Source organism: Tachyglossus aculeatus, chromosome 5, assembly GCF_015852505.1.
Source record: "Tachyglossus aculeatus isolate mTacAcu1 chromosome 5, mTacAcu1.pri, whole genome shotgun sequence".
Lineage (NCBI taxonomy): Eukaryota > Metazoa > Chordata > Mammalia > Monotremata > Tachyglossidae > Tachyglossus > Tachyglossus aculeatus.
In genome coordinates this window covers 29853399-29879966 of record NC_052070.1, presented here as the reverse complement: position 1 = coordinate 29879966, position 26568 = coordinate 29853399, and the positions used below count along the sequence as shown (strand labels likewise).

Below are 26568 nucleotides of genomic sequence, written 5' to 3'. Positions count from 1 at the left end.
TTCAAGGGCCCAGCTCCATGGCACTGAGAGGGGGCTTATCACCCCCCATCAAGAATGCCATCCTTTCATTGAACATAGGATGAACTAAGGGTGGGAGGATGAGCAAGCAGGATGCCAAGGTTTTGACGGGGAGAGACAAAGGGGAAAAGAGAGGGGAAAGGGAGAGTAGGATACAGAGAGGGAGAAGAATAGGAGGAGGTAGAGAAGGAAAGGGCTAGTGAGAGACCCTTGGAGAGAGGGGGTGGTGAATAAATGGAGCAACTCAGGCAACGCAGAAAGGAGTTGGAAAAGAGGAAATGAGGGCTTACTCAGGGAAGGCATCTTGGAGGAGATTTGCCTTCAATAAGGCTTTGAAGGTGGAGAGAGTCATTGCCTATCAGATATGAAAAGGGAGGGCGTTGCAGGCCAGAAGCAGGATGTGGGCGAGAGGCCAGCGACACAGTAGATGAGATTGAGCTACATTGAGTAAGTTGGCATTAGAGCAGCGAAGTGTGCAGGCTATGCTGTAGTAGGAGATCAGCAAGGTGAGGTCTGAGGGAGCAAGCTCATTTCCTCTTTTCCCACTCCTTTCTGCGTCACCTTGACTTGCTCCCTTTATCCATCACCACCACCACCCCCAGCCCAACAGCACAGACTGTAAACTCACTGTGGGCAGGAAATGTGCCTGTTACATTGTTGTATTGTACTCTTCCAAGTGCCTAGTACAATGCCCTGCACATACTAAGCACTCAATAAATACGAATGATTGATTGGAAAGGAAAGAGGCATTCATCCTCCACCGCTGCGCCGTCTCCTCCTGAGTCACAGCGGTCAAGACTAGCCAAACAGCAGCCGCTACAGGACTAGCCCAGAGTGGGTGAATGGGTTTGCTGAGGTGTAGGACATTGCACCACCTCCACTGCACCCCTGTGCTCAAAATGCTGTGATGGTATTTGTTAAGCGCTTACTATGTGTGAAGCATTATTCTAAGCGCTGGGGGGGATACAAGGTGATCAGGTTGTCCCACGTGGGGCTCACAGTCTTAATCCCCATTTTACAGATGAGGTAACTGAGGCACAGAGAAGTTAAGTGGCTTGCCCAAGGTCACACAGCAGACAAGTGGCAGAGCAGGGATTAGAATCCATGACCTCTGACTCCCAAGCCTGTGCTCTTTCCACTGAGCCACACTGCTTCTCTATGCCAAAAGGTGTTCTTCATATCTCTTTTATTTCTGTTAGAGGTTACTAAGAGCTTGACACCATGACCTAAATGCAGTAGCCTCTCAAACAACACGTCAGGGGTGTCGAAGGTGAGGTTGATGTTAACCCAGTCACCCAGCACCACCAGATCCTGAGCCAAAACCTATCTCGTGCATTGTGGGAGGGGTCATGCTGCCATGTGGGACGTGACCTGAGGGCCACTGGGGGCTCAGACAGACAGAGCCCCTCCTTTAACAGGTGGCTGGGATTTCAATCAATTGTATTTATTGAGAGCTTATTGTTCATTCATTCATTCAATCATATTTATTGAGCGCTTACTGTGTGCAGAGCACTGTATTAAGCACTTGGGAAGTATAAGTCAGCTACATATAGAGGTGGTCCCTACCCAACAACGGGCTCACAGTCTAGAAGGGGGAGACAGACAACAAAACAAAGCATGTAGACAGGTGCTACATGTGTGCAGAGCACTGTATTAAGTGCTTGGGAGAGTACAATTATAGGGTGTTGGTAGACACATTCCCTGCCCTCAACCAGTCACAGTCTAGATGGGAGAAAAACATTTATATAAACCAATACATTAGGGATATATACGTAAGTGATGAGAGGCTGAGGGAGGGGTGAATAAAGGGTGCAAAGTCAAGTGGAAGGGTGACACAAAAGGAGTTGGGAGAAGAGGTAATTAGGGCTTAGTCGGGGAAGGCTCCTGGGTGGAGATGTGCCTTCAATAGACTTCGAAGGTGGGGAGAGTAGTTGTCTGTTAGATATGAAGTGGGAGGGCGTTCCCAGCCAGAGGCAGGAAGTGGTTGAGAGGTTGGCGGTGAGATAGACGAGATCAAGGTACCGTGAGAATGTTGGCATTAGGGGAGCAAAGCATGCTAGCTGGGTTGTAATAGAACAGTGTTTACAGCCCTGAAAGTGTCACTGCATCCAAGCAGCTTAGAATGATAGATCATTTTTCTCCCCCACTCTCACTCGCCAAGTCCAATTCCTTTGAAACTGTGGTCTCCAGTTCTTTTATGCTCATGCCAGATTGTATATGTTCAGTTACCGGTTTATTGTTTCTGCTTTTTCCCCTGTGCCTTATCAACAGGACCACCAAGCCCATTCTAGAATTCAGGCATCCTCCCATATCCATGGAAAATGTCCTTCCCCATAGACTTAGGAGATCCATCCTCATCAAGTCTGGTTTAATGCTTCCTCACTGTGTTAGCCAGTCTACTTCTGAAGACTTTCCCTTTCTCCTTGGGTGGATCCTGTCTGAGCTCAGGTGAACCCTCTTCCAAATGGACACACTGTTATCAAGGAATCGGCAGCACTCTCAGTCTCCAGCTGTGTGGGCTCACCTAAGGTGCATCCGTCCCTGCTGGAGCCTTTCCCCTTGGCTGGGCTCTGGGAGGTCTCTGCTCCTCTTTCCCTTGCTCCCAGAGCCCTGTCATTCCCAATCCTCTCCAGGTGAGATTATTAAATAGCATTCATTCCTACTTACTCTGATAAGTATGTTGGCTTGGTGATTGTAGTAGCCGTGGTGGTAGTAATATGATTTATGAAGTGTCTACTATGCAAAAAACTATATTAAATACTGGGAAAAAATACATGAGAGAATTAGACGTGGTCCCTGGCCTGTAAGGGATTCAGTCAATCATATTTATTAAGCACTTACAGTGTACAGAGCACTACGCTAAGTGCTGGGGAGAGTAGGATAATGATCGGGAGAGACAGGTGGTGAGAGACACATTAGGAAATGTAAAGGCACAAGAATAATAGAATGATGGCACTGAACACAAAGATTCGATAGGGCATCATGGCGAGAGGCGCAGAGGACTGGAGGATCTACTTCCATTCTCATCTGTGTTTCACAAGGATCTGCGTCCATTAAACATTTGATAGTCACCCTACCCTTAGGCCCACAACATGAGCTTGGTAGTCAGAGGACCTGCGTTCTAATCCCGGCTCTCCCAGTTGCCTGCCTAATGAACTTGAACAAGTCATTTAACTTCTATACCTCAGTTTCCCAATCTGTAAACAGGGATTTGATACCTGTCCTCTCTCCTACTTAGACTGTGAGTCCCATGTGTACAGGGACTGGGTCCAACCTGATTAACTCATATCTATCTACCCCAGCACTCAGAGCAGTGCTTGATGCATAGTAAGTGCTTAACAAATATCGTAATAATAATACCTGTCATTTAATTTAAAGTCAGTACTGTCCCATGTGCTTAATACAATGCTCTGCTCACAGTAATTGCTCAATAAATACCATTGATTGAGTGATCAACTGGATGAATCTGCCCAATCTCCCTGTAATACGATAGGTTTGGGTCCCAAACAGGCAATACAACTCCCAGGACTCAACATCCCGCTGGGGACTCTGTTGATCAATCACTCAATCTTTGATTAATGGATTATTGAACACCTCCTGTGTGCAGTGCACCACACTAAATGCTAGGGGAAACACAGTACAACAGAGTTAGTAAATGTGCCCCCTGCCCACCAGGAGCTTAAGTCTAGAGGGGGAGACAGACATTAAAATCTATTATGGATCTGTATGTAAGTCTACAGAGTCCAGGTTAATGAGGAGAGCTGAGAGTTGAAGTTCCCCCAGGTCTTTCAACAGGAATATCTCTACTGGGTACATAATTTTTGTATAACCCAGGAAATGTGGTATTCTTCACAGAGCTATGAAGGAAAATCGTCCAAGGATATACTGAAAACAGTGTCTGCAACTGCACTGCTCTCTCTGCTGGCTGTCAGTAAACGAGCCCAGAACTACGCCGTGAAAGGTAAGTGAGTCTCCAGCTATGCCAGCTGAATGGAAAATCAGCTGGTTGGGTACCACTAATGGGATTCCAGGTTCCACTTCTGACACTGGTATCTGTATCTAAGTTTAACTTAATCAGGAAGCCCCAAGTAGCATTTCATCTTGATTACTGTATCAGCCTCCTTACTGACCTCCTTCCTCCTGTCTCTCTCCACTCTAGCTCATGCTTCACTCTGCCGCCCGGATCTGTTTCTACAAACCATTCAGGACATATTTCCCCATTCCTCCAGAACCTCCAGTGGTTGCCCATCCACCTCCACATCAAACAGAAAGTCCTAATCATCAGCTTTAAAGGACTCAATCATCTTGCCACCTCCTATCTCACCTTGCTGCTCTCCTACTGCAGGCTGTGCACTTTGCTCCTCTAATGCCAACATTCTCACTGTACCTCAGTCTCATCTATCTCACAACTGACCTCTCGCCCGGAAACACCCTCCCTCTTAATGTCCAATAGACAGTTACTTCTCCCACTTCAAAGCCTTATTAAAGGCACATCTCCTCCAAGAGGCCTTCCCCGACTAAGCCCCCCCCTTTCCTCTTCTGCCACTCCCTTCTGCATCACCCTGACTTGCTCCCTTTATAATAATGATAATAATAATGATAATGATGGCATGTGTTAGGCGCTTACTAAGTGCAAAGCACTGTTCTAAGCACTGGGGAGGTTACAAGGTGATCAGGTTGTCCCACGGGGGCTCACAGTCTTAATTCCCATTTTACAGATAAGTTAAGTGACTTGCCCAAAGTCACACAGCTAATTGACTCGATTTTATTAATGATGTGTTTATAGCTATAATTCTATTTATTCTGATGATATTGACACCTGTCTACTTGCTTTGTTTTGTTGTCTGTCTCCCCCCTTCTAGACTGTGAGCCTATTGTTGGGTAGGGACTGTCTCTATATGTTGGGTAGGGACCATCTTCCCAAGCGCTTAGTACAGTGCTCTGCACACAATAAGCACTCAATAAATACAATTGAATGAATGAATTGGAGCCGGGATTTGAACCCATGACCTCTGACTCCCAAGCCCGTGCTCTTTCCACTGAGCCACGCTGCTTCTCTTTATTCATCACCCCTTCCCAAGCCCACAGGACTTATGTACATAGCTATGATTTTATTCATTTATATTCATGTCTCTCTCTCCCCCTCTAGACTGTAAGCTCATTGTGGGCAAGCAATGTTTCTGTTAAATTGTTTTAGTGAACTCTCCCAAGTGCTTAGTACAGTGCTCTGCACACAATAAATGCTCAATAAATATGACTGACTGACTGACTGCATTTTGTGATCGAACCCTACTATCCTGCAGAACGCAATTAATGTTTGGGACAAACTCCATTTTGATAGTGCATAAAAGAAGCAAATATCAGCAGTAGTCCTCTGTGGTGTTCTAATTTCCCTTTTGAGCATTGTTGGAGTCACATTCTGCCAAAATGGTGTGAGTGGCGGATTTACAAACAGTGATTCAGTGAAGTTGGAATAAAAAGCTATGATCCTATAATTTTAGGAGACCATCCAATAACATGGAGTGAAGAATGCATTTCTGACCGAGCTAATGTGATTTTGACTGAGTGGGAGAGAACTAGTTGTGAGAATGGGTTTTTGTGGGGAATTTCTGTGGTTTTGAACAAATCTATGCTGGTGGAAATAGTATTATCACAGACCTAAGCCTAATATACTGAGCCCGTTGTTGGGTAGGGATTGTCTCTATTTGTTGCCAAATTGTACTTTCCAAGCACTTAGTACAGTGCGCTACACATAGAAAGCACTCAATAAATATAATTGGATGAAATAATGAATATATTGTAAGCTTCTTGGGGGTAGGGATAGTGTCTTCTAACTCAACTGAAACTCCTCTCCTGACACACACAGAGTAGGTCCAGAGTAGCTCTGCACAGAGTAGCTCCTAAATAAATACTAGTGATTGATTGGAAGGCTATTGCAGAAATCTGGAGAGTAGTGTTTTGCAGTGAAAAACGGCAAAAAATCAAAGATCAGAGCTGTGAATTGTGAATTGGTGCCTAACTCAGGGTTTAAAAAAGGTATTCCACTGGGACCAAATGAATGATAAAATCTTAGAGCTGAAAGGAAAATCAATCTAGTCGAGTCCCCTTCCTTCAAGCAGTTTCCCTAACCTGCCCAAGATGAAAGTCATCTACCTTTCTCTTAAAGATCACCAGGGATCAAGATCAAAAGCAATACTCTCAGTACCTGGTTTTGTCCAACAATCCTCATTGTCAAGTGGTTTTTCCTAGTGTATTTGGTGGTTTTCAGATAATACTTTTCCTCTTTCTCTTCTGTGGAAGTGTAAGACCCTTTCTTCCCATTTCCTCCACCCCAGCAGTTAGCACAGTGCCTAGCACACAGTAACCACTTAACAAATACCACAATTATTATTTTATCTCTTCAGTGATGGAGAACAATAGGCCATTATTTTCTTCATCGTGACCCTTCATGTTCAGTTATTACAGCAAAACACAATAGGCAGGTTCTTGAAAACCCTCACTGGGCAAAGAAATGGATTGTCAACCCCTGCTCCTACAAAAACAAGGTGGTAAGAAGAAGGTGGTTCAAAAATAATCCAGTTGGGTAGGGAGAAGGTGGTTCAAAGCCAAACGAAATAGTACTCGAGAGGGCTTAGTAGCTGCCTGACTTCTGCCTCTAAAGCCAATTAAAGGAGCTTTTGTTGTGTTTCTGTATCAAAGCTATTTCTTCTGTTCACTGGCATTTTACCGGGAACTGCATGTAATTTGCAAGTGCTAGTAGTTCAACATTTGTAGCCACTGTAAGATAATAGTGAACTTTTTTAAAACACAAAACTTCCTTGGCTTCCTCAGTGCAAATGATGGAATACAGAGTTCCTGAATAAAATGCAATGCATTTCCGCTTGAAGGCCTTCCTTCCCGGTCACACTGTGTTCTGGCCAATTCCCAGCCATATTTTCCTATGTTCACCTGTTCTGTCATTGGGTTCTATTCAGATTGTGCCCTGAGCAGCCCCCCTTTGACAGGCTCTACTGTACTTCTAGACAGTTGATTCCCTTCCCAGCTTTTTCTTCACTGCATGACATACTCTTTTTATTTATTTTTATGTTACTCATTAAGCACCTACTATGTGCCAGGCACTGTACTAAGCGCTAATCAAGTTGGACACAATCCATGACTCACATGGGGCTCAGAGTCTTAATCCCCCTTGTACAGATGAGGTAAGTGAGGCATAGAGAAGTTAAGTGACTTGCACAAGGTTACACCACAGACAAGTGGCAGGATCAGGATTAGAACCCAGGTGCTTCTGACTCCCAGGCCCACGCTTTATCTACTAGACCACACTTCTACTCCTGTTGTCTTTAGCTTTTATTGATAAAATTTATTCACTTCTCTCTCGATCACTGTTGAAACTTAGGCATTGCCTAACTCGAGGAACTCTAATAATGCCAATCAGTAAACTTCAAATTAATAATTTTTCATTAAAATGTGTTTGTGTTTGGGACCCACTATTTCAAGTCAGCAATTAGTGTGCAGAGTGATGTATGTGGTACATGAAACCAGTGCAATATTTAATTAATTTATGGTATTTATTGAGCACTTACTGTGTACATAGTACTGTACTGCTCTTGGGAGAGTGCAGTACAACAGAGTTGGTAGCCAGGTTCCCAGACCACAACATGCTTACCAACTATAGGGACAAGGTATGGCAGAACAGAATTCACCCCAGCAGTATGCAATATGGATGCATTTCAGACATTCCAGTGGAAAATCCCGCCTTTCTTTACTTTCAGAGACAAAGTCACCGATTGGTTACTTTCCTGACAAACTGTTTCCTGATATTCTACTCCAATTTAGCATTTACCCATTTCTGATCAAGCTTCATTATCATTTGTATTTTTTAAAAAATCTATCAGTCTTAAATCTGATAAATCTATCAGTCATTGGTACATATTGAGTGCTTACTGTGTGTACAGAGCACTGTATTAAGCTCTTGGGAGATTTGGAAGACATGTTTCCTGCCCCTACTGAGCTCACAGTCCAGAGGGAGCTTACAATCTACAGGAAATGTTTAAAATGTTTAAATATACTTATGCTCCCTTGCAGGATCAAATGAGTCTGCATCTTGTTTTGCTTTTACAACTTTCTTTCTAAAGCTGTCTGTTTCCTCAAATTAATTTGCTTGCTCTCTCTTCTAGTATTGATCAATTTTAAGCTCCTTGAGGTCAGGGACTGTGTCTACTAACTCTATCATACTTTCTCAAGTGCTCAGTGCATTTCTCTGCATAGTGTGAGCGCTCAATAAATATTATTGATTGATTAACCAAAAGGCCTAATTGCAAATTCCGTTCCATCCATTTGGATTCCTTTCAAATAAAATTGAACATCCAAATCAAGTTTTATTAAGTTCCTTCCTTGAACTACCAGATGTCAGGCTTCAGTTTGGGATTATTTTAAAATATCTCAGCCCTGTTTCTCCCTGTATCATAAACACAACAGACAAAGAGACTTCATTTATGAGGTTTGATTTTTGTTTTTTGGGTTTTTTTTAAGAAATTCGGTTCCAAAACTTATCTCAAGAACAAGTCTAAAATAGCCTGGTTATCTTGTGTGTTGCATTCATTTGTATTGAGAGTATAATTTTTAGTTGACAGTTGAGCAATTAAAAGTCTAAAAAGGGCTCTTAACTGGAGGTTATTTAGAAATATCTGAAAAAGAACAGCTTATACCAGAAATGTAAAGTGTCATCTTACCTTTTCCTAACTTGTCGTTTTTGCATGTATTTGTATGAATTGTGACTTGCAATCATATGGGTTTTGTCTTTCAGCCGACCTCATAGACAGCTGCATAGAGCAGATGAAGCGGGTTCACGCACAACTGAACTTAGATTCCCTGAGGCCTGTGAAAACAGCACAGAAAAAAAAGGTAACTCCACAGTCTACAGAATTGGCATAAAAGAAATGAGTTTACTGAGCACATTCCATTAACTTGTATTAATTCTCTTATATATAAATGGTCAGTACTCTAGTTAGACGTTGGGCATTGCTTATCTAGTCAAAGGTCACTTGAACATCTTGATCAATCAATAGAATTTATTGAATGCCTACTCTGTGCAGTGCATTGTAATAAGCGCTTGGAAGAGTAAAATAATAATATTAAAACACATGATCCCTGCCCTCAAGAAGCCTGTACAACTTAATACATATGTCACTTGATGCCTGCATGATAAATATGTGCAGGCTGCTCTCCTAGGCACCGAATGGAACTAGAGGAACAGTCACGATTCCTGATCTATAGGAGCTTTGAATTAAAATGAAAGTTTTAACAAGCTGCCTCCTAGGGAATAGCTTTTCAAAAATTTTAAGCCTATTATCCTAAATGACCTAAACAAATATAAAAAGTCAAACAGATTCCTGTTCAACTGTCAATAAAGGATGCATTTATTTGGTTAGCAGCACATTATGTAGAAACGTATTAGATCTCATTTGAAATGTCTTTGAATTGACTTTCAAAATGCTCATGAATTCACAGTGTGGTCCGTTCTCCTACAGCTTGTGTTTTTTACAACATGATTTGGATAGAAAGGGTGGTTTTATTATTATTATTATTATTATTATTATTATTATTATTATTATTATTATTAGCATTTGTTAAGCACTTATTACGTGCTAGGCTCTGTACTAAGCACTGGAATGGATGCAAGCAAGTTGGGTTGGATGCAATCCCTGTCCCACATGGGGCTGACTGTTTTAATCCCCATTTTACAGATGAGGTAACTGAGGCCCATAGAAGTGAAGTGACTTGCCCAAGGTCACACAGCAGAAAAGTGGCAGAGCCAGGATTAGAATGCAGTTCCTTCTGACTCTCAGGCCTGTGCTCTATCTAGGGAGCATTCTTCCAACAATGCAAATTAGGTTTAGGTAGAATGCACCTGAGTGCTAAAATGTGAATTTTTCTTTAATATGGGAATCTTCAAGAACACAATCCCCACAACATAGGATAACTGAAAACCCAAAAGTTAAAAGAACCTTGACCTTAATTTTCTGCATGTCGACAGGTTTCTTTAGGTTTCAAATGAGTTCATAAACATTTTTCAATTGCCACCCATGTGCCAGATTGCACATCAATCGATCAATCAGTGGTGTTTATTGAACACTCACTATGTGCAGAGCACTGGACTAATTGTTTGGAAGAGTTCAATAAAGTAGACATACATGACCTCTGCTCTCAAAGGGCTTGCAGTCTAGCAGGGCTGGCAGATATTAAAATGACAGGTCGAGGAAGCGGAGGGATTGGGGTGGGATATCCGATGCTTTGGGGATACGGACACAAGAGGGAAGCAGCATGGCCTAGTGGGAAAAGTACATGCCTGAGAGCTGGAGGTCCTGGGTTCTAATCCCGGCTCCACCACTTGCCTTGGGCAAGTCACTTCACTTCTCTGTACCTGTTTCATCAGCTGCAAAAAATGGTGATGCAATACCTGTTCTCCTTCCTCCATGACTGTGAGCCAAATGTGGAACACGGACTGTATCTAGCCTGATTAGCTTGTATCTACCCCAGCACTTAAAATAGTGCTTGGCACAGAGTAAGCTCTTAACAAATACCATAAAAAATGCAGAGGTGATGCAGAAGGGAGGAAGAATGGGGTGGGGATATACAGAACATCTGATGTACAGCAAACTGAAGTCCTTTTCTCAGAGAATGTGGTAGAAAGTAGGTAGATGCACAAAGACAGGAGGAAAGGGAAATTCACGTCACAGTACCGTGACATGGGCAAAGCAGTATGGCTCAGTGGAAAGCATGGGCTTTGGAGTCAGAGGTCATGGGTTCAAATTCCGGCTCTGCCAATTGTCAGCTGTGTGACTTTGGGCAAGTCACTTAACTTATCTGTGCCTCAGTTACCTCATCTGTAAAATGGGGATTAAGACTGTGAGCCCCCCATGGGACAACCTGATCATCTTGTAACCTCCCCAGTGCTTAGAACAGTGCTTTGCACATAGTAAGTGCTTAATAAATGCCATTATTATTATTATTATTATTACTGAAACCGCTTATCCAATGAACCCTTTTGGTTCACTTTCACTTAACATTTTCGGGGGTGCAGTATATCTGTCTCAAGGTAGACCATTTTATGTAGTTGGAAATGAAATCAGGAACTTGTCAGAGAGAAAGGTATATGTTTGCTGTTCTCTTCCTTACCCTTACTTTTTCATCTCCCTCTTTGGAAGTGAACCTCCGCTTCATCATTGAGAATGTCAGCCAACACCTGATGTGATTGAAAGCCAGACAGTCCTCACAGCACTTTATTGAGATGAAACATGGGTCCTATTAAACGTCTCAATTCCTCTCCGCTTCGTAGAACAGAAATAGGTTTTTTGGTGGAGGATGAGCTGGCGGAGACGTGGTCATCTTTCAGAGATCGTTAGCTTGTCAGCACCAGGGAGTGATGGTGGGCAGGCTGATGACAGGGACGCCCGTTCGGGTAGCATCAGAAGGGGAAAGGGGCACGGTGCTGGGGAAAGGGGAGTTCTCCCTTCTGAGGCACACTCTGAAACCTCTCCCTACTCCCAACAGAACGAGAGCTGCCTCAAAGAACTGAAGACAGCCATGCATCTCCTAAGAAACTGCCTGTATAAGAATGAAGTGTCCAAAGTGAGTGTCACTGCCAGACCTCGCAGGGGTTGGGCCATGGTCTGAGGAGGGTGGAAGGGTTCTGGAGGCCAGGCCGCTTCCACACACTTCCTATGAGGGGGAGTTTGAGGGTGAAAATGAACAACTTCTCAAATGACAGCTCTTAGGGCTTTCCAGTGACCATCCCACCATTGGTTGAGAAGTGGTTGTGCCTCGTCCAGTCATCAGATTCTTCTGTTGAGAAAATGGTCCTGGCTTTCACGCTCAAGACCAGGGCACGGGGGTTAAGGGATTTTGTGGTTTGGAGGGGGAAATAGCTTGAACTTCCAGCCACAGTGGCTCCTAACTAGTTCTGAGCCCGATGCAAATGGGAGCTGGACCTAGAACCGCTGACCACCATGGGGACCAGAACGGCGGAGGAAGGGGAGATTGCCGGGCTCGGGGCCATGAGGGAGCCAGTTCGTTTGGAGCGAGTCAGTCAGCGGGACAGGTCTAGCCCACACATACTGTGATCAAGAAGTGAGCGGCTCTCTCTGAGCAAGAGCTCAATACAGAACAAGAGATGGGCAGGCAAAAGAGAAAACAGTGCCATGTACTACAGGTATTTGACAGGCAATGCAACTATGGTTGGTCTTTCATTCATTCCATCGTATTTATTGAGTGCTTACTATATGCAGAGCACTGTACTAAGCACTTGGGAGAGTACAATATAACAATAAACAGATGCATTCCCTCATCACAGTAAGCTTACAGTCTTTGTGTGTGCACACTGTGGCTGGGACTGTGGTCCCACACTGGTCTTTTTGGCCACAAGTGCACTTAGAGGTGAACTTCACTGTCAGAGATGTCTTCTCCAAATTCAAAGGAAAAGTATACATGGCTGCACTCAACCCACCTCTGCCTTAGAGGGGAGGTTTTATACCACTAGGTATTATATGTACCATATAGAGAAGCAGCGTGGCTCACTGGAAAGAGCACGGGCTTTGGAATCAGAGTTCATGGGTTCAAATCCTGGCTCTGCCAGTTGTCAGCTGTGTGACTTTGGGCAAGTCACTTAACTTCTCTGTGCCTCAGTTACCTCATCTGTAAAATGGGGATGAAGACTGTGAGCCCCCCTTGGGACAACCTGATTGCCTTGTAATCTCCCCAGCGCTTAGAACGGTGCTTTGCACATAGTAAGCACTTTATAAGTGCCATTATTATTATTATTATAGTGGAATGTTTAAAAGAGCAATGAAGAGCCAACTTAGCCTTTGGGAACAAAATCCAGCCTGGAGTGATTCTTATTCTAGGACTTGACTCTGTGACTGACTCTGGGGCCTTGGTTAAAACACTCAGTTACTCGGATGGTTGTTGCACTCCCTGGAAAGCCGTTGGGATCCTACCAAGCCACTTTGGAATTTTAACAAACCCTTGCTCCCTACACCTTCTCCTATCTGTGTCACCTATGCCCTTGGGTCTGTACCCTTTAAGCACCTGATATCCATCCCACCCTCATCCCCACAGCGCTTATGTTCATAGCCATAGTTTATCTTAATGTCTGTCTCTCCCTGTAGACTGTAAGCTCATTGTAGGCGGGGAATGTGTCTACCAACTCTGTTATGTTGTACTCTCCCAAGTGCTTGGTACAGTGCTCTACACCCAGTAAATATTCAAATACCAATGATTGATTGATTGAGAATACTGGGTATAGACCTAGCGTTTTTGAGCACTTTCAGTGATGCAAGATCTATTTCCGGCCACTAGAGTATGTTTGAGTGACGTTTGACATGTGGCATGATTCTTCAGTTGAAAAATGACTCTTGACAATGACATTACATCTCTGGGTATGAGTGGCAATCAGTCAGTCAGTGGTATTTATCGAGCACATACTGTGCTCATTGCACTGAACTAAGCCCTTCAGAGAGTACAGTAAAACAGAGTTGGTAGACACGGTCACAAGGCGCTTAGAGTCTACAGTCACTAAAATAAATTACAGATATGTGCATAAGTGCTGTGGGGCTGAGGATGGGGTAAATATCAAGTGCTTAAAACGTACAAGTCCAAGGGAGAGCACGGTGTAGAAGAGAGAGGGAGTAGGGGAAATGAGGGCTCAATCATATTTATTGAGCGCTTACTGTGTGCAGAGCACTGTACTAAGCGCTTGATAAGTCTTTGAAGGTGGGAAGAGAGGGGAAGGAGTTCCAAGCCAGAGGAAGTATGATAATAATAAAAATATATAACAATATACCATAATAATATATAAATATATACAATAATAATACATTATTATTATTATTATTATTATTATTATTATTATTATTATGGTATTTGCTAAGTGCTTAATCATGTGCCAGGCACTGTACTAAGCTCTAGGGTGGATACAAGCAGATCAGATTGGACATGGTCCCTGTCCCCTGTGGGACTCGTAGTCTCAATCCCCATTTTCCAGATGAGGGAACTGAGGCCCAGAGAAGTGAAGTGACTTGCCTAAGGTCACACAGCAGACAAGGGGTGGAGCCGGGATTAGAACCCATGACCTTCTGACTCCCAGGACCAGGCTCTATTCACTACGCCATGCTGCATATGGGCAAGGGTTCAGAGTGCTTAGTACAGTGCTCTGCACACAGTAAGTGCTCAATAAATATGATCGAATGAATGGTGAGATAGGCGAGATCAAGGTACAGTGAGTAGGTTGGCATTAGCGGAGCAAAGTGAGTAAGCTGCGTTGTACTAGGAAATGAGCAAGGTAAGACAATGGGGTGAGCTGATTGAGAGCATTAAAGCAAATGGTAAGGTTTTTCTGTTGGAGTGGAGATGGATGGGCAACCCCTAGAGGTTCTTGAGAAGTGGGAAAACATGGACTGAGCATTATTATTATTATTATTTCTTTTTTTAAGAAAAATGATCCAGGAAGCAGAGTGAAGTGTATACTCAAGTAGGGAGGGACAGAAGGCAGGGAGGACAGCAAGGAGGCTGATGCAGTAGTCAGTATAGGTTATGATAAGTACTTGGATCAATGTAGTTGCAATTTGGATGGAGAGGACAGGGCAGATTTTAGCTATGTTGTGCAGGTAGAACTAACATAATTTAGTAACAGATTGAATATGTGGGTTGAGTGAGAGGATGAATTGAGGACAATGCGAAAGTTATGGGTTTGTGAGACAGGTGGTGCTGTCCACAATAAAGGGAGGGTCAAAGGGAGAACAGGATTTGGGTGGGAAGATGAGTTCTGTTTTGGACATGTTAAGTTTGAGGTGTCATTGGGGCATCCAAGTAGAAATGTACCTGAATGCAGGAGGAAATGTGAGACTGCAGAGAAGGAGAGAGGTCAGGGCTGCATATGTAGATTTGGGAATCATTTTCTAACCTGGAAGTTGAAGCCCTGGGAGCAAGTGAGTTCTCCAGTAGAGTAAGTGTAGATGGAGAATAGGGGACCTGGAACTGAGCCTTGAGGGACTCTCACTGTTAATGTGGGGGAGGCAGAGGAGGACCCTACCAGAGAGACTGAGAAGGAGTGGTCAGAGAGAAAGGAGGAGCATGACCTCATGGATCGAGCATGGGCCTGGGAATCAGAAAAAACTGCATTCAAATCCCAGACCCACCACTTGTCTGCTGTGTGACCTTGGGTAAGTCACTTTAATTCTCTTTGCCTTAGTTACCTCATCTGTAAAATGTGAATTAAGACTGTGAGGCCCATGTGGGACATGGACTGTGTCCAACCTGATTAGCTTGTATCTACCCCAGCGCTTAGTACAGTGCCTGTCACATAGTAATTATTTAACTGTTAACATTTAAAGAAACAAAAAAGGGGGAGAAACAGAAGAGGACAATGTCAGTGAAGCCAAGGTTGGGTAATGTTTCCAGGAGAAACACATCTCTAGACTGTGACCTCGTTGTGGGCCAGGAGTGTCTCTATTGTTGAATTGTACTCTCCCAAGTGCTTAGTAAAGTGCTTTGCACACAGTAAACACTTAACAAATACGATTGAATGAAAAGGAGACGGGGGTGGTCCACAGTATCGAAGGGAGTTTAGTGATCAAGGAGGATTAGGATGCAGTATTCATTCATTCATTCATATTGATTACTTACTGTATGCAGACCACTGTACTAAGTGCTTGGAAAGTACAATTCAGCAATAGAGACAATCCCTGCCTAAAACAGGCTTACAGTCTAGAGGGGGAAAGACAGACATCAAAACAAGTAAACAGGCATCAATAAAAATGAATAGAATTGTAGATATATACATAAGTGCTGTAGGGTGGGGGGGCAGGGGAAGAGCAAAGGGAGTGAGTTGAGGTGAAAGAAGGGAGGGGGAGCTGAGGAAAAGTGGGGGCTTAGTCGGGAGAGGTCTCTTGGAGGAGGTGAGCCTTCTGTAGGGCTTTGAAGGGGAGGAAAGAGTGATTGGTGGATTTGAGGAGGGAGGGAATTCCAGGCCAGAGGTAGGACGTGGGCTAGGAGTCGGCGGCAAGACAGGCGAGATCAAGGCACAGTGAGAAGGTTAGCACCAGAGGAGCAGAGTGTGAGGGCTGGGATGTAGCAGCAAAGGAGGCAAGGTAAAAAGGGGCAAGGTGATGGAGAGCTTTGAAGCCAGTAGTGAGGAGTTTTTATTTGAATATAGGCCATTGGATTTGCAGTTGTCTTTGAAAATCCCTTGCTTGAACAGTTTGTCCTGGAAAACACATCGCAAATTTCCTGGCTCCTTGCCATTAGAGTGACCACTGCTCTACTACCAGTGGTTTAGAAGGGAAAGGTTTGGTTAACTGTGTTGTGCTGAATTAGGCTTTAGGAATGAATGCATCTCCACTAGCGTTTTTTTCTCCCAGTCAATCAATCAAAGGTATTCATTGAGCACTTACCTTGTGCAGAGCACTGTAATAATAATAATAATAATAATAATAATAATAATAATAATGGTATTTGTTAAGCACTTACTATGTGCAAAGCACTGTTCTAAGTGCTGGGGAGGTTAAAGGGTGATCAAGTTGTCCCACGGGGGGCTCACAGTCTTAATACCCATTTTACAGATGAGGGAACTGAGGCCCAGAGAAGTTGTGACTTGCCAAAGTCACACAGCTGACAATTGGCAGAGCCAGGATTTGAACCCTTGACGTCTGACTACAAAGCCCGTGCTCTTTTCACTGAGCCACTAAAGCACTTGGGAGAGTGAGTACAGTGCATTACAAGCCTAGATAGAGAGACAGATGTTAAAAGTAATTTCAGCTGGATGTGTATGTAAGTGCTCTTGGGGTGGGGCGAAAAGAAGCAGAGTGGCTTAGTGGATAAAGCACGTGCCTGAGTGCTTACTGCTTGCAGAGGACTGTATTAAATATTTGGAAAGTAAAATAGAACAGTAAACAGTGACATTCCCTGCCCACAATGAGCTCACAGGCTAGAGGTGGAAAGACAGAAATCAATACAAATAAATAAAATTCCACATATGTACATAAGTGCTGTGGGGCTGGGACCAGAGGACTAGCAAAGGGAGCAAGTCAGGAGGACGTAGAAGGCAGTGGGAGATGAGGAAAAGTAGGGAAAGTGCCCCTCTTCTGTGTGACCTTGGGCAAGTCACTTAACTTCTCAGTGCCTCAGTTACCTCATCTGTAAAATGGTGATTAAGACTGAGAGCCCCATATGGGACATGGACTGTGTCCAACCTGATTACCTTGCATCTACCCTTGCACTTGAGCAGTGCCTGGCACATAGAAAGCGCTTAATAGATGCTGTAAAAAAGGGTTAGGAAGGCCCTTGTAGTGTGAAGGCACAGCAATCCGTTACCATATAGGGCTCTGCAATTCGCATGAGTTGCTTGCTTGCCATGACTCTTGTAGTGACCCATTTTACGGTTCACACCTTGAACTAGACCATCTCACCCTTAGATAAGCCTCCACCTGTACGCAGGAATTTGGCAGTCTTCTCATATTTGAATGAAACAGATTTTCTGAGTTTGAATTAAGAATTAATGGGAAGCTGGTCAACGTTCCAAATGATGCATTCAACAGAAAAGCCTATTAATATGGATGCCAAGGTATGCTCTAAACAAGAGATTGGACGATTGGGGGCATTTACCAAGTAAAACAGAACATTTAGACTCCTATAAACAAAAGCTTCTGGCTCAGAGTTTTTACATTATTTTTTTGCATGAAATTTTATGATTTTACAGTTCAGTAATCTACATTATAGCTTTTAACTTTAAATTATAAATATACTTGGTTATTCCCAGCTCTTCATTTGTCTTCATTGTTCATGTCCTTTTCCTCCTTCTCTCTGCCTTATCCATTCTTTAGGTGGTTAGCCTCCATTACACTGCTTAGGTCTCAGATTGGCCTCTTAAACTGTGCATGTTATAGAAGAAGAAACAGACAGGAAATTGAAATGACATGAACAGTAGTGCCTCAGGAGTAAAGTCAAAGTTAAAACTTGCAGCCTGCGATCTTTAACCCTTCTATAGTCATGAGCTTATCGATTGTTTTTGAACGTATTTATTTTGGAGCATCTAGTAAGAAGCCAACTACCCTTTTCTCCTGTCATTTTCTGATGAGCTCCTGCTTCAGTTTCAACAAGACATACATGTTAAATTTCATAAAAACAAAATGAGTTTTGGTTTATAGCAGCTTTATGTATTAACATTTAATGTGTCAGGACATTCTGTGGAGAAAATATTAAATTCACAGTAAAATAAAACAAACATTCTCGGAAATTGTATTCTGGGTGGGAACCTATCATAGGGTTTTGAAGGCAAGATAGTCATTCAAGCAATTGTATTTATTCAACACTTACTGTGTGCAAAGCACTGTACCAAGCTTTTGGGAGAGTATAATAAAATATTGTTGGTAGACATGTTCTCTGCCCATAAGGATAATACAGTTTAAGAGGGGAAGGCGGAAATTAAAATGAATTATGGGCATGTCCATATGCTCTGAGGGGCTGAGGATGGGGTGAATTTCAAGTACTTAAAGGGTGCAGAGTCAAGTGCAAGAGTGACCCAGAAGGAAGGGAAAGGGAATAGGGAAAGTGAGGGCTTAGTTGGGGACGGCTTCTTGGAGGAGATGTGATTTTAATAAGGCTTTGAAGAGGTGGTCTGTCACTTATAAAGGAAGAAGGAGCTCCAGGCCAGAGGAAGAATGTGGCAAAGGGGTTGGTGGCAAGCAGATGAGACTGAGGTACAGTGAGTAGGTTGGTGTTAGAGGAGCCAAGTCAGCGGGCTGGGTTGTAGTAGGAAATCAGCAGGGTAAGAAAAGAGGGGGAGAGCTGATCGAGTCCCATAAAGCTGATGGTAAGGAGCTTCTGTTTAATGCAGAGGTGGATGGATACCTACTGGAAGTACTTGAGGAGTAAGTAGACATGCATTCAATTTTTTTTTTAAGAAAAATGATCAAGATAGCAAATGAGTTCTCCAACAAGTTTATGTAGATTGAGAATAGATGGGGACCCAGAACTGAGCCTCGAGGGACTCCCACAGTTAGAGGATGAGAGGCAGAGGAGGAGCACGCCAAAGAGACTGAGAATGAGTGGCCAGAGAGATAAGGAGGGGAACCAGGAGAGGACAGTGTCTCTGAAGACAAAGTTAGAATGTTTCCAGGAGAAGACATTGGAGTGATCAAGGAGGGTTAGGATGGAGTAAAGGCTGTTGGATTTGGCAAGAAGGGGGTCGTTGGTGACTTTAGAGAGGGCAGTTCCCATGGAGTGAAGGTGGTGAAAGCCAGATTGGGGAGGGTCAACGAGTAGAGGAAATGGAGGCCGAGGGTGTAGACAACTTGCTCAAGAAGTTTGGAGGGAAATGGTAGAAGGGAAGTGGGGCGATAACTGATGGGAGCTGTGGGGCCAACGGAGGGATTTTTTAGGATAGAGGGTACATGAGCATGTTTGAAAGCAGTGAAAAGAAGCCATTGGCAAGTAAACGGTTGAAGATGGCAGTCAGGGAGGGGAGAAAAGAAGGGGCAAATGTTAAGGTGCGAAGGGGTGGGGTGGGAGGTGCAGTTGGAGGAGGTAGATTTTGAGAGGAGGAGGGAGATCTCTTGAGATACTGCTGGGAGAGGAAGGGACTGGAGAGGAGCAGGGGAGATTTTAGGGAGATCATGCCTGATGGTTTAAACTTTTATCAATAAAGTTTGTGTCTTACTTGAGCAAAGATGGGGTGGGTGTGGAGGATCAGGGGGCTTTGAGGAGGGAGTTAATCGTCTGAAACATCTGGCCCAGGCAACGGTCTCGGGAGCTATAAGGATGGAGAAATAATGTTCCCGGATGGAGGAGTGGGCATAGTTAAAAAGCAGGTGAGGGTGAAGTTGAGATGGACGCGGCCAGCCTGGTGTCTGGGTTTCCACTAGCAATGCTCCATTCCTTGAGCACAGGAAAGGAGGAAGCATACATTGAGAAGCAGCGTGGCTCAGTGGAAAGAGCTCAGGTTTGGGAGCGAGAGGTCATGGGTGCTAATCCCAGCTCTGCCACTTGTCAGCTGTGTGACTTTGGGCAAGTCACTTAACTTCTCTGTGCCGCAGTTCCCTCATCTGTAAAATGGGCATTAAGACTGTGAGCCCCACGTGGGACAAACTTGATTACCTTGTATCTCCCCAGCTCTTAGAACAGCGCTTGGCACATAGTAAGCGCTTAACAAATACCAACATTATTATTATTACTGGGGAGGTGATCTAGGGCCGGGGCTTGGGACGAGAATGGTGGAGGGACAGGGGAGCAAGGGAATTTGCTCTTGTCATTACAAGAGCAAATTCTCTACCCGGTGGCTTTACCCTATCTGTGGCATTGCTAAGGTATATCGATTTATTTCCCACTGGATTCCTGATGTTTAGAGCAATCCTGAGCCTGTTTTCTCTCCCTACCAGGCAGCCGCTCTAGATGCTCATCTCGTTCCCATCTTGCACTCTCTGTGGCCTTGGTTTCTGATGGATAATTCGTTGATGCAAATCGTTTTGCAGCTGCTCTGTGTGTACACGGCACATTTCCCACCTGGTATGTTGAATGTACAATTGCATACCCATTTCCTGAAGTGGAGGTGTAATTTACAAACCATCACTTTTGGGTCTAGAAATAATCTATGCGTCACACAAAATGTCTTTCTTCTTGGCAGGAACTCATTAAAATAGTTTCATTAGAGGCAGATGTGCCACACAGCTGCCTAAAGATTACTTAGTGTCTAAACCCTGGCAGTATGCTTTCTACCATCCTCAAAAACATCTTACCTCTCCATTAGTTTAAGGAAAGGAATGAATCAGTCTCTTGGCTCCCTCTTTTTATGTGCCAAGGAGAGAGGGAAAGATCATGTAATCTCAAGTTGTTGGGGGTGATCTTGTCCAATCTGGAATATTTAAGAATATTGAGAAGCAGTGTGGCTCAGTGGAAAGAGCACAGGCTTGGGAGTCAGAGGTCATGGGTTCTAATCCTGGCTCCCCCATATGTCTGCTGTGTGACCTTGGGCAAGTCAGTTAACTTCTCTGAGCCTCAGTTACCTCATCTGTAAAATGTGGATTAAGACTGTGAGCCCCACGTGGGACAACGTGATTACCTTATATCCCCCCAGCGCTTAGAACAGTGCTTTGCACATAGTAAGCACTTAACAAATGCCATCATTATTATTATTTTCCATTGGAAATGTCACCGTTTGCTGCAACAGAAGACTCACTAAATCACATGTTCCTTTGCTGCCATGAAGTTGAATGTCTGCAAATATATGTTTTGGTCCATTGAAACCCTTTTCAAAATAACAGTGCTAATAATAATAGTGGTTGTTATATCTTAAGCACTTACTGTGTGCTAAACACTGCATTAAGCACTGGGGTAGGTACAAGAAAATCAGGTTAGGCACAGTCTCTGTTCCACATGGGACTCAGTTTATGAACTTCATTGTTGAAATAAATTTTGTTTGGTTTTGATGGGAGTAATGAGGAAAATTGTTGTAATATATTGAATTTTTGAAAAACTTCTGTTTATATGCAAATCTCTGAGTCTGTGGATCCATCCACCTTATATGTTGTGAGTCTTGTAGTTGCTGGGGAAATAATTTAGTGAAGAGGTGCAGTAAACTGCACACAAGCAGGACCACCTGTTTCATTTGTGGTTAGCTTAATTTTGTGAAAAAGGTTGTTATGCAGAATGTGCTCGGGAGTCACCTAAGATGTGCTTGTGCTTGATAGGAAGCTTAGCTGATTGGCCTTCCACAAACTTCACAGAACACCGGGAACACAAGCCATTAACACATTTTCAACTTTGAAGACAGTATTTATCCAGTGATGCACCCCTCTTAATTGAATCAGATCCTTGGATTGACAAGTTGCTTTTTTTTTTTAGTTCAAACCCCTTAATTTGTATGACCACCTTAGTTGCCAAAAGCAATTTAAAGAATTGTATTGTAAATGGCTGCCTTAGTCTTTTAAAGAAAAAGATGTCTTTCAGAGGTCAAAGTCAATAGAAAGTCAATATGAACTGTGTATTCATATTGGGAGTGCATATCATTTTTGTAAACATGAAGATGCCGTTTAGAGTTTTTAGTTTGCGTTCTTTTCAGTCTTTTCACACAATTTTAGGGTAGTTTTTTGCATACTTAAATCTTGATGAGAAAGAATGGTAGTGTGGCTTAATGGAAAGAGCCTGGTCTTGGGAGTCAGAGGACATGGGTTCTAATCCCACCTCTGCCACTTGTCTGCTGTGTGGCCTTGGGCAAGCCACTTAACTTCTCTGTACCTCAGTTACCTCATCAGTAAAATGTGGATTAAGACTGAGCCCCAAGTGGGACAACCCAATTACCTTCATTCAATCGTATTTATTGAGTGCTTACTGTGTGCAGAGCACTGTACTAAGCGCTTTCTACCCCAGCACTTAGAACAGTGCTTGGCACATAGTAAGCACTTAACAAATAGCATAATTTTTACTATTCTTGTTATTATTATTATCTTCTAGTAGTGTTTTCGATGAACTCATGATATACATTTTCAGCTCCTCCAAGAATGCTTCCCTCAGAAATAAATACTCACCACAATCCTCGAGTCCAGTTTCCATCTCATTTTGCCTTCAGAGTGGCTCTCGAGATCACTCTCCAGAATGTTAACATTCCTGCATGCACACAGATGTACATACATGCATGCCCTCTCTGGGCTTTGTTTGTCCACTCCCAAGGCAGAGGCTGTGTCACACCGTGTGGTCTTTAGTTCCGGGCTAGACGATGTCCACTGAATGTGATAATGATGACAGCGGGTTTGCAGATTGAGGCTGCAGTGGACTCAGAACAGGGCAAGCCCAGACCTCCAGGCCTAAATTTGCCCTTCTCCAAGCCACCATTCTTCCCAGAGAGCATTTTCATTCCCACCTTGGTATGCTTTGCTCTGTAGAACACCCGTGATATTTTTCATTTCCCACTGGGTGTGACGGAGGTAAAGGGAGTTCCCGTCTAAAGATGATGGCAGTAAGTCACCTGGAAAGCCAGGGCCAAGGGAAGCTACCCTTTTTACCCAGAGGTTACAGTGACCCTGCTTTTGAGAAGCCCTGCAGCGAAGCAGCGTGGCTCAATGGAAAGAGCCCGGGCTTTGGAGTCAGAGGTCAGGGGTTCAAATCACGACTCCGCCAACTGTCAGCTGTGTGACTTTGGGCAAATCACTTAACTTCTCTGTGCCTCAGTTACCTCATCTGTAAAATGGGGATGAAAACTGTGAGCCCCCCGTGGGACAACCTGATCACTTTGTAACCTCCCCAGCGCTTAGAACAGTGCTTTGCACATAGTAAGTGCTTAACAAATACCATCGTTATTATTATTATTATTGTGACTGGCAGGACCCCTTCACTCGGCGCTGAAAGTAAATAATAATGTATCATGGTTCAAGGTTGTGCTTCAGTTTGTTGGACAAGTGGTGGACAATCTCCTGCCCAAGCTGCATACAGAGGAGCCCCCAGCACCTCCCTGATGCTGTGTATCATCAAGTTGGCATCCCAGGTGCCCCCTGACAGTGCCACTATTCAGCAGCTGGCTTTTACCGTGCTTTCCAACCTCGCATTGACTCATGACTGCAAAGGTGTTATTCAGAAGGTAAGAGGCGAACCTCTCCTGAAGACCTTCCGGACATTCAGTAATAACCGATCCTTTCGATCAAGAGTTTGTGGAGAATGCCTTAATCTGAGGGGTGAATCACCAAAAACTCAAATTTCTAGAACATTAAAACCTTTCCTTCCCAAGAGCTGGTAGAATAAGTAAGAGATAGCTTTGTGTCATTATAAAGCAGTTACATTACAATTGATAGATACGTGGGGAGTTTGATAAGAACTCTTATTTTTATGGTATTTTTGACTCAGAGGCAGCGAGCTATATTTTCCAGAAAGTATGGGTCGCCGCAGCAGGCATCAGCCAGAATTTCCAAGTCATAAAAGTGATGCACTCCATCTTAAACTGCAAAAAGCAATGAGCAGTGACATACTCTAGTCTCTCTTCAGATCGTTTGAAGATCATATTCAAGCTCAATTGACATTGACAAGCTGTCTGAAGACCTCAGAGGATCATTTTTGTTTCCTCTTCTGACTCTCCTATGTAGATCTAAACCTGGAAATCTATATTATTATGATGGCATTTGTTAGGCGCTGACGATGAGTCAAGCACTGTTCTAAGCGCTGGGGTAGATATAAGTTCATCAGGTTGGACACGGTCTCTTCCCACATTGGGCTCACACTCTTAATCCCCATTCTTTACAGATGAGGTAACTGAGGCACAGAGAAGTTAAATGATTGGCCCAAGGTCACAAACCAGAAATGTGGCAGAGCTGGGATTATAACCCAGGTCCTTCTGACTCCCAGGCCACTAAAGCTTGCTGCTTCTCAGTATGATTGACCGACTGACTAGGTTGCAAATGCACCATAGAAAACCTCCCCATATAGCTGTCCTTCATATTTGAAGACAACGTTACTAAAAGACAGATTTTACCAATGCGTGCGAATGAGGACAAGACCAGTGGTAGGACAGGCATTCCCTTCTGAATCATACACCTGCTGCATTGTTGCATTTGGGACCCAGGGGGCCTGTCTCTGTTTTCATCGACAATCAGAAGATTGCAGACGGGACTCGACAAAGATTTTGGAAATAGTGGTGGATTGTTGGGAGAATGTCACTGGAGACCCACCAGCTGAGCATGCAGCAGTCAGGCGAGGAGTGGCTCTCTCCCAGTGGAGGCCACGTGAAGATTGAGACGCTCAGAGGCAGACTCGAAAACAGATGCAGGCCTCAGATGTGACAAGCACATCACCAAAATTTGGAATTATCTTTATATGCACTTGATGGAGTCACGAAGAGTGATCCATCATTACTCAATGATCATTTCAGCCACAGCCATGTGCACATATAATGACCTGTCACTATCACTTTGAAAGCAATATGGTCTAGTGGTTAGAGCTGGGCCTGGGTTCTAATCCCGCTTTATCCGCCTGTCTGCTGTGCGACCTCGGGCAAGTCACTTAACTTCTCTGTCTCAGTTACCTCATCTGTAAAATAGGGACTAAGACCAGATCAGCACTTTACAAGTATCATAATTTTTTTTAAGTTTATTTAGCATTTACTGTGTGCAGAGTACTGTACTAAGCACTTGAGAGAGTACAATATAACAATAGAACAGACACATCCCCTGCCCACAATGAGCTTACAGTCTACAGGGGGAGACAGACATTAATATAAATAAATAAATTGCAGCTATGTACATAAGTGTTGTGAGGCTGGGAATGGGGAAGAATGAAGGGAGCAAGTCCAGATGAAACAGAAGGGAGAGGGAGAAGAGGAAAGGAGGGCTTAGTCAGGGAAGGCTCCTTGGAGGAGACATGCCTCAAAATACCCCGTCAGTCGGATATAGGTGAGTACTCGGGAGGTTTTTGGGTAGGAGTGGAAAGCCAAGATATTATTCCGGCGTCCTGCTGGCCCTCCACTTCCGTTCCCACTGAATGCTTCTCAGGCTGAGATCCAGTCTGTGCATTAAATGTTCAACCAGTGGCAGTGGCAGCAGGAAAAGCAATTTGCACTGGGCATCTGCAATCGAGAGTGGCAAGGGAGCTCTCCACCACATGTGCGGGCATGTCCTACGTTAAGGCTAGCCACAGCAGAATCTGTCAGAGCAGCGGGGACTTATGGGAGCTACAAAGCAGCTCCTCTGGGCCTGACTGTTGAAGCCTCAGTCAGTGACACACTATCAAAGCCTGGCTGGCAAACTGTAGTAATAGTAGTAGGAGTAGTAGTAATACTTGCTCTCCTTTTCATGTCATCTGTGCAGTTCAATATGTGACCTTTGGACACTTGATATTCCCCCAACCCCGGACACTGTATATATCTATAAAATATATTTTATAAATTACTCATTTGTTCACCTTAATGTCTGTCTCCCCCATTAGACTGCAAGCTTGTTATGGATAGGGAATGTGTCTGCTAATTCTATTGTATTTTCCCAAATGCTTAGTGCAGTGCTCTGCACAGAGTAAGCATTCAATAAATACAATTGATTGGTTGATAGTAGTAGTAATAGTATTTATTAAATACTTACTCTGGGCAGGGAATCGTACCAAGTTCTCGGAACTCACTGCTTAGTGAAAAGGAGGAGAGGGGACTGTTGACAGACATGTGAAGAGAGATGAGACAAAACACAAAGGCAATATAAAGACAAAAATAAAGATCAGTAGGGTACTCTGGCAAGAGGAGCAGAATTTCAGGCTCCTTCCGGTTCAGAGTCCACAGCCACAACTGCAACCACAGTGACCCCTCCAGTAGCAGCCACTGTGGTCTTTCTGAGGGTTAGTAGAGGTCGGCACCCACCTACACTTCTCTGTCCTTCCGGGGTGTTGCAGGGTAGGTCAGAGTGGAGGATCCTCAATGATGCAGAGGAGAGCCAGGGCAGGATCCCGGGAAGGCAGCATGGCAGTCTAGTACAGGAAGATGCTGAGAGTCCTGGGAGTTGTGCCAGGATGGGGTGGGTACCTGGAGGAGTCTTGAAG

The 26568-nt window shown here is 43.9% G+C and overlaps 1 protein-coding gene across 1 annotated transcript in view; it reads left to right on the top strand.

Moving 5' to 3' along the window:
* Positions 1-26568, top strand: part of RTTN (rotatin) — a 206026-nt gene that overhangs the window by 170999 nt on the left and 8459 nt on the right. Inside the window, exons 41-45 of the mRNA XM_038746402.1 lie at positions 3874-3979; positions 8825-8922; positions 11572-11649; positions 20448-20574; positions 23436-23638. Coding sequence (XP_038602330.1) covers positions 3874-3979; positions 8825-8922; positions 11572-11649; positions 20448-20574; positions 23436-23638 — 612 coding nt within the window. The remainder of the gene's footprint in view (positions 1-3873; positions 3980-8824; positions 8923-11571; positions 11650-20447; positions 20575-23435; positions 23639-26568) is intronic.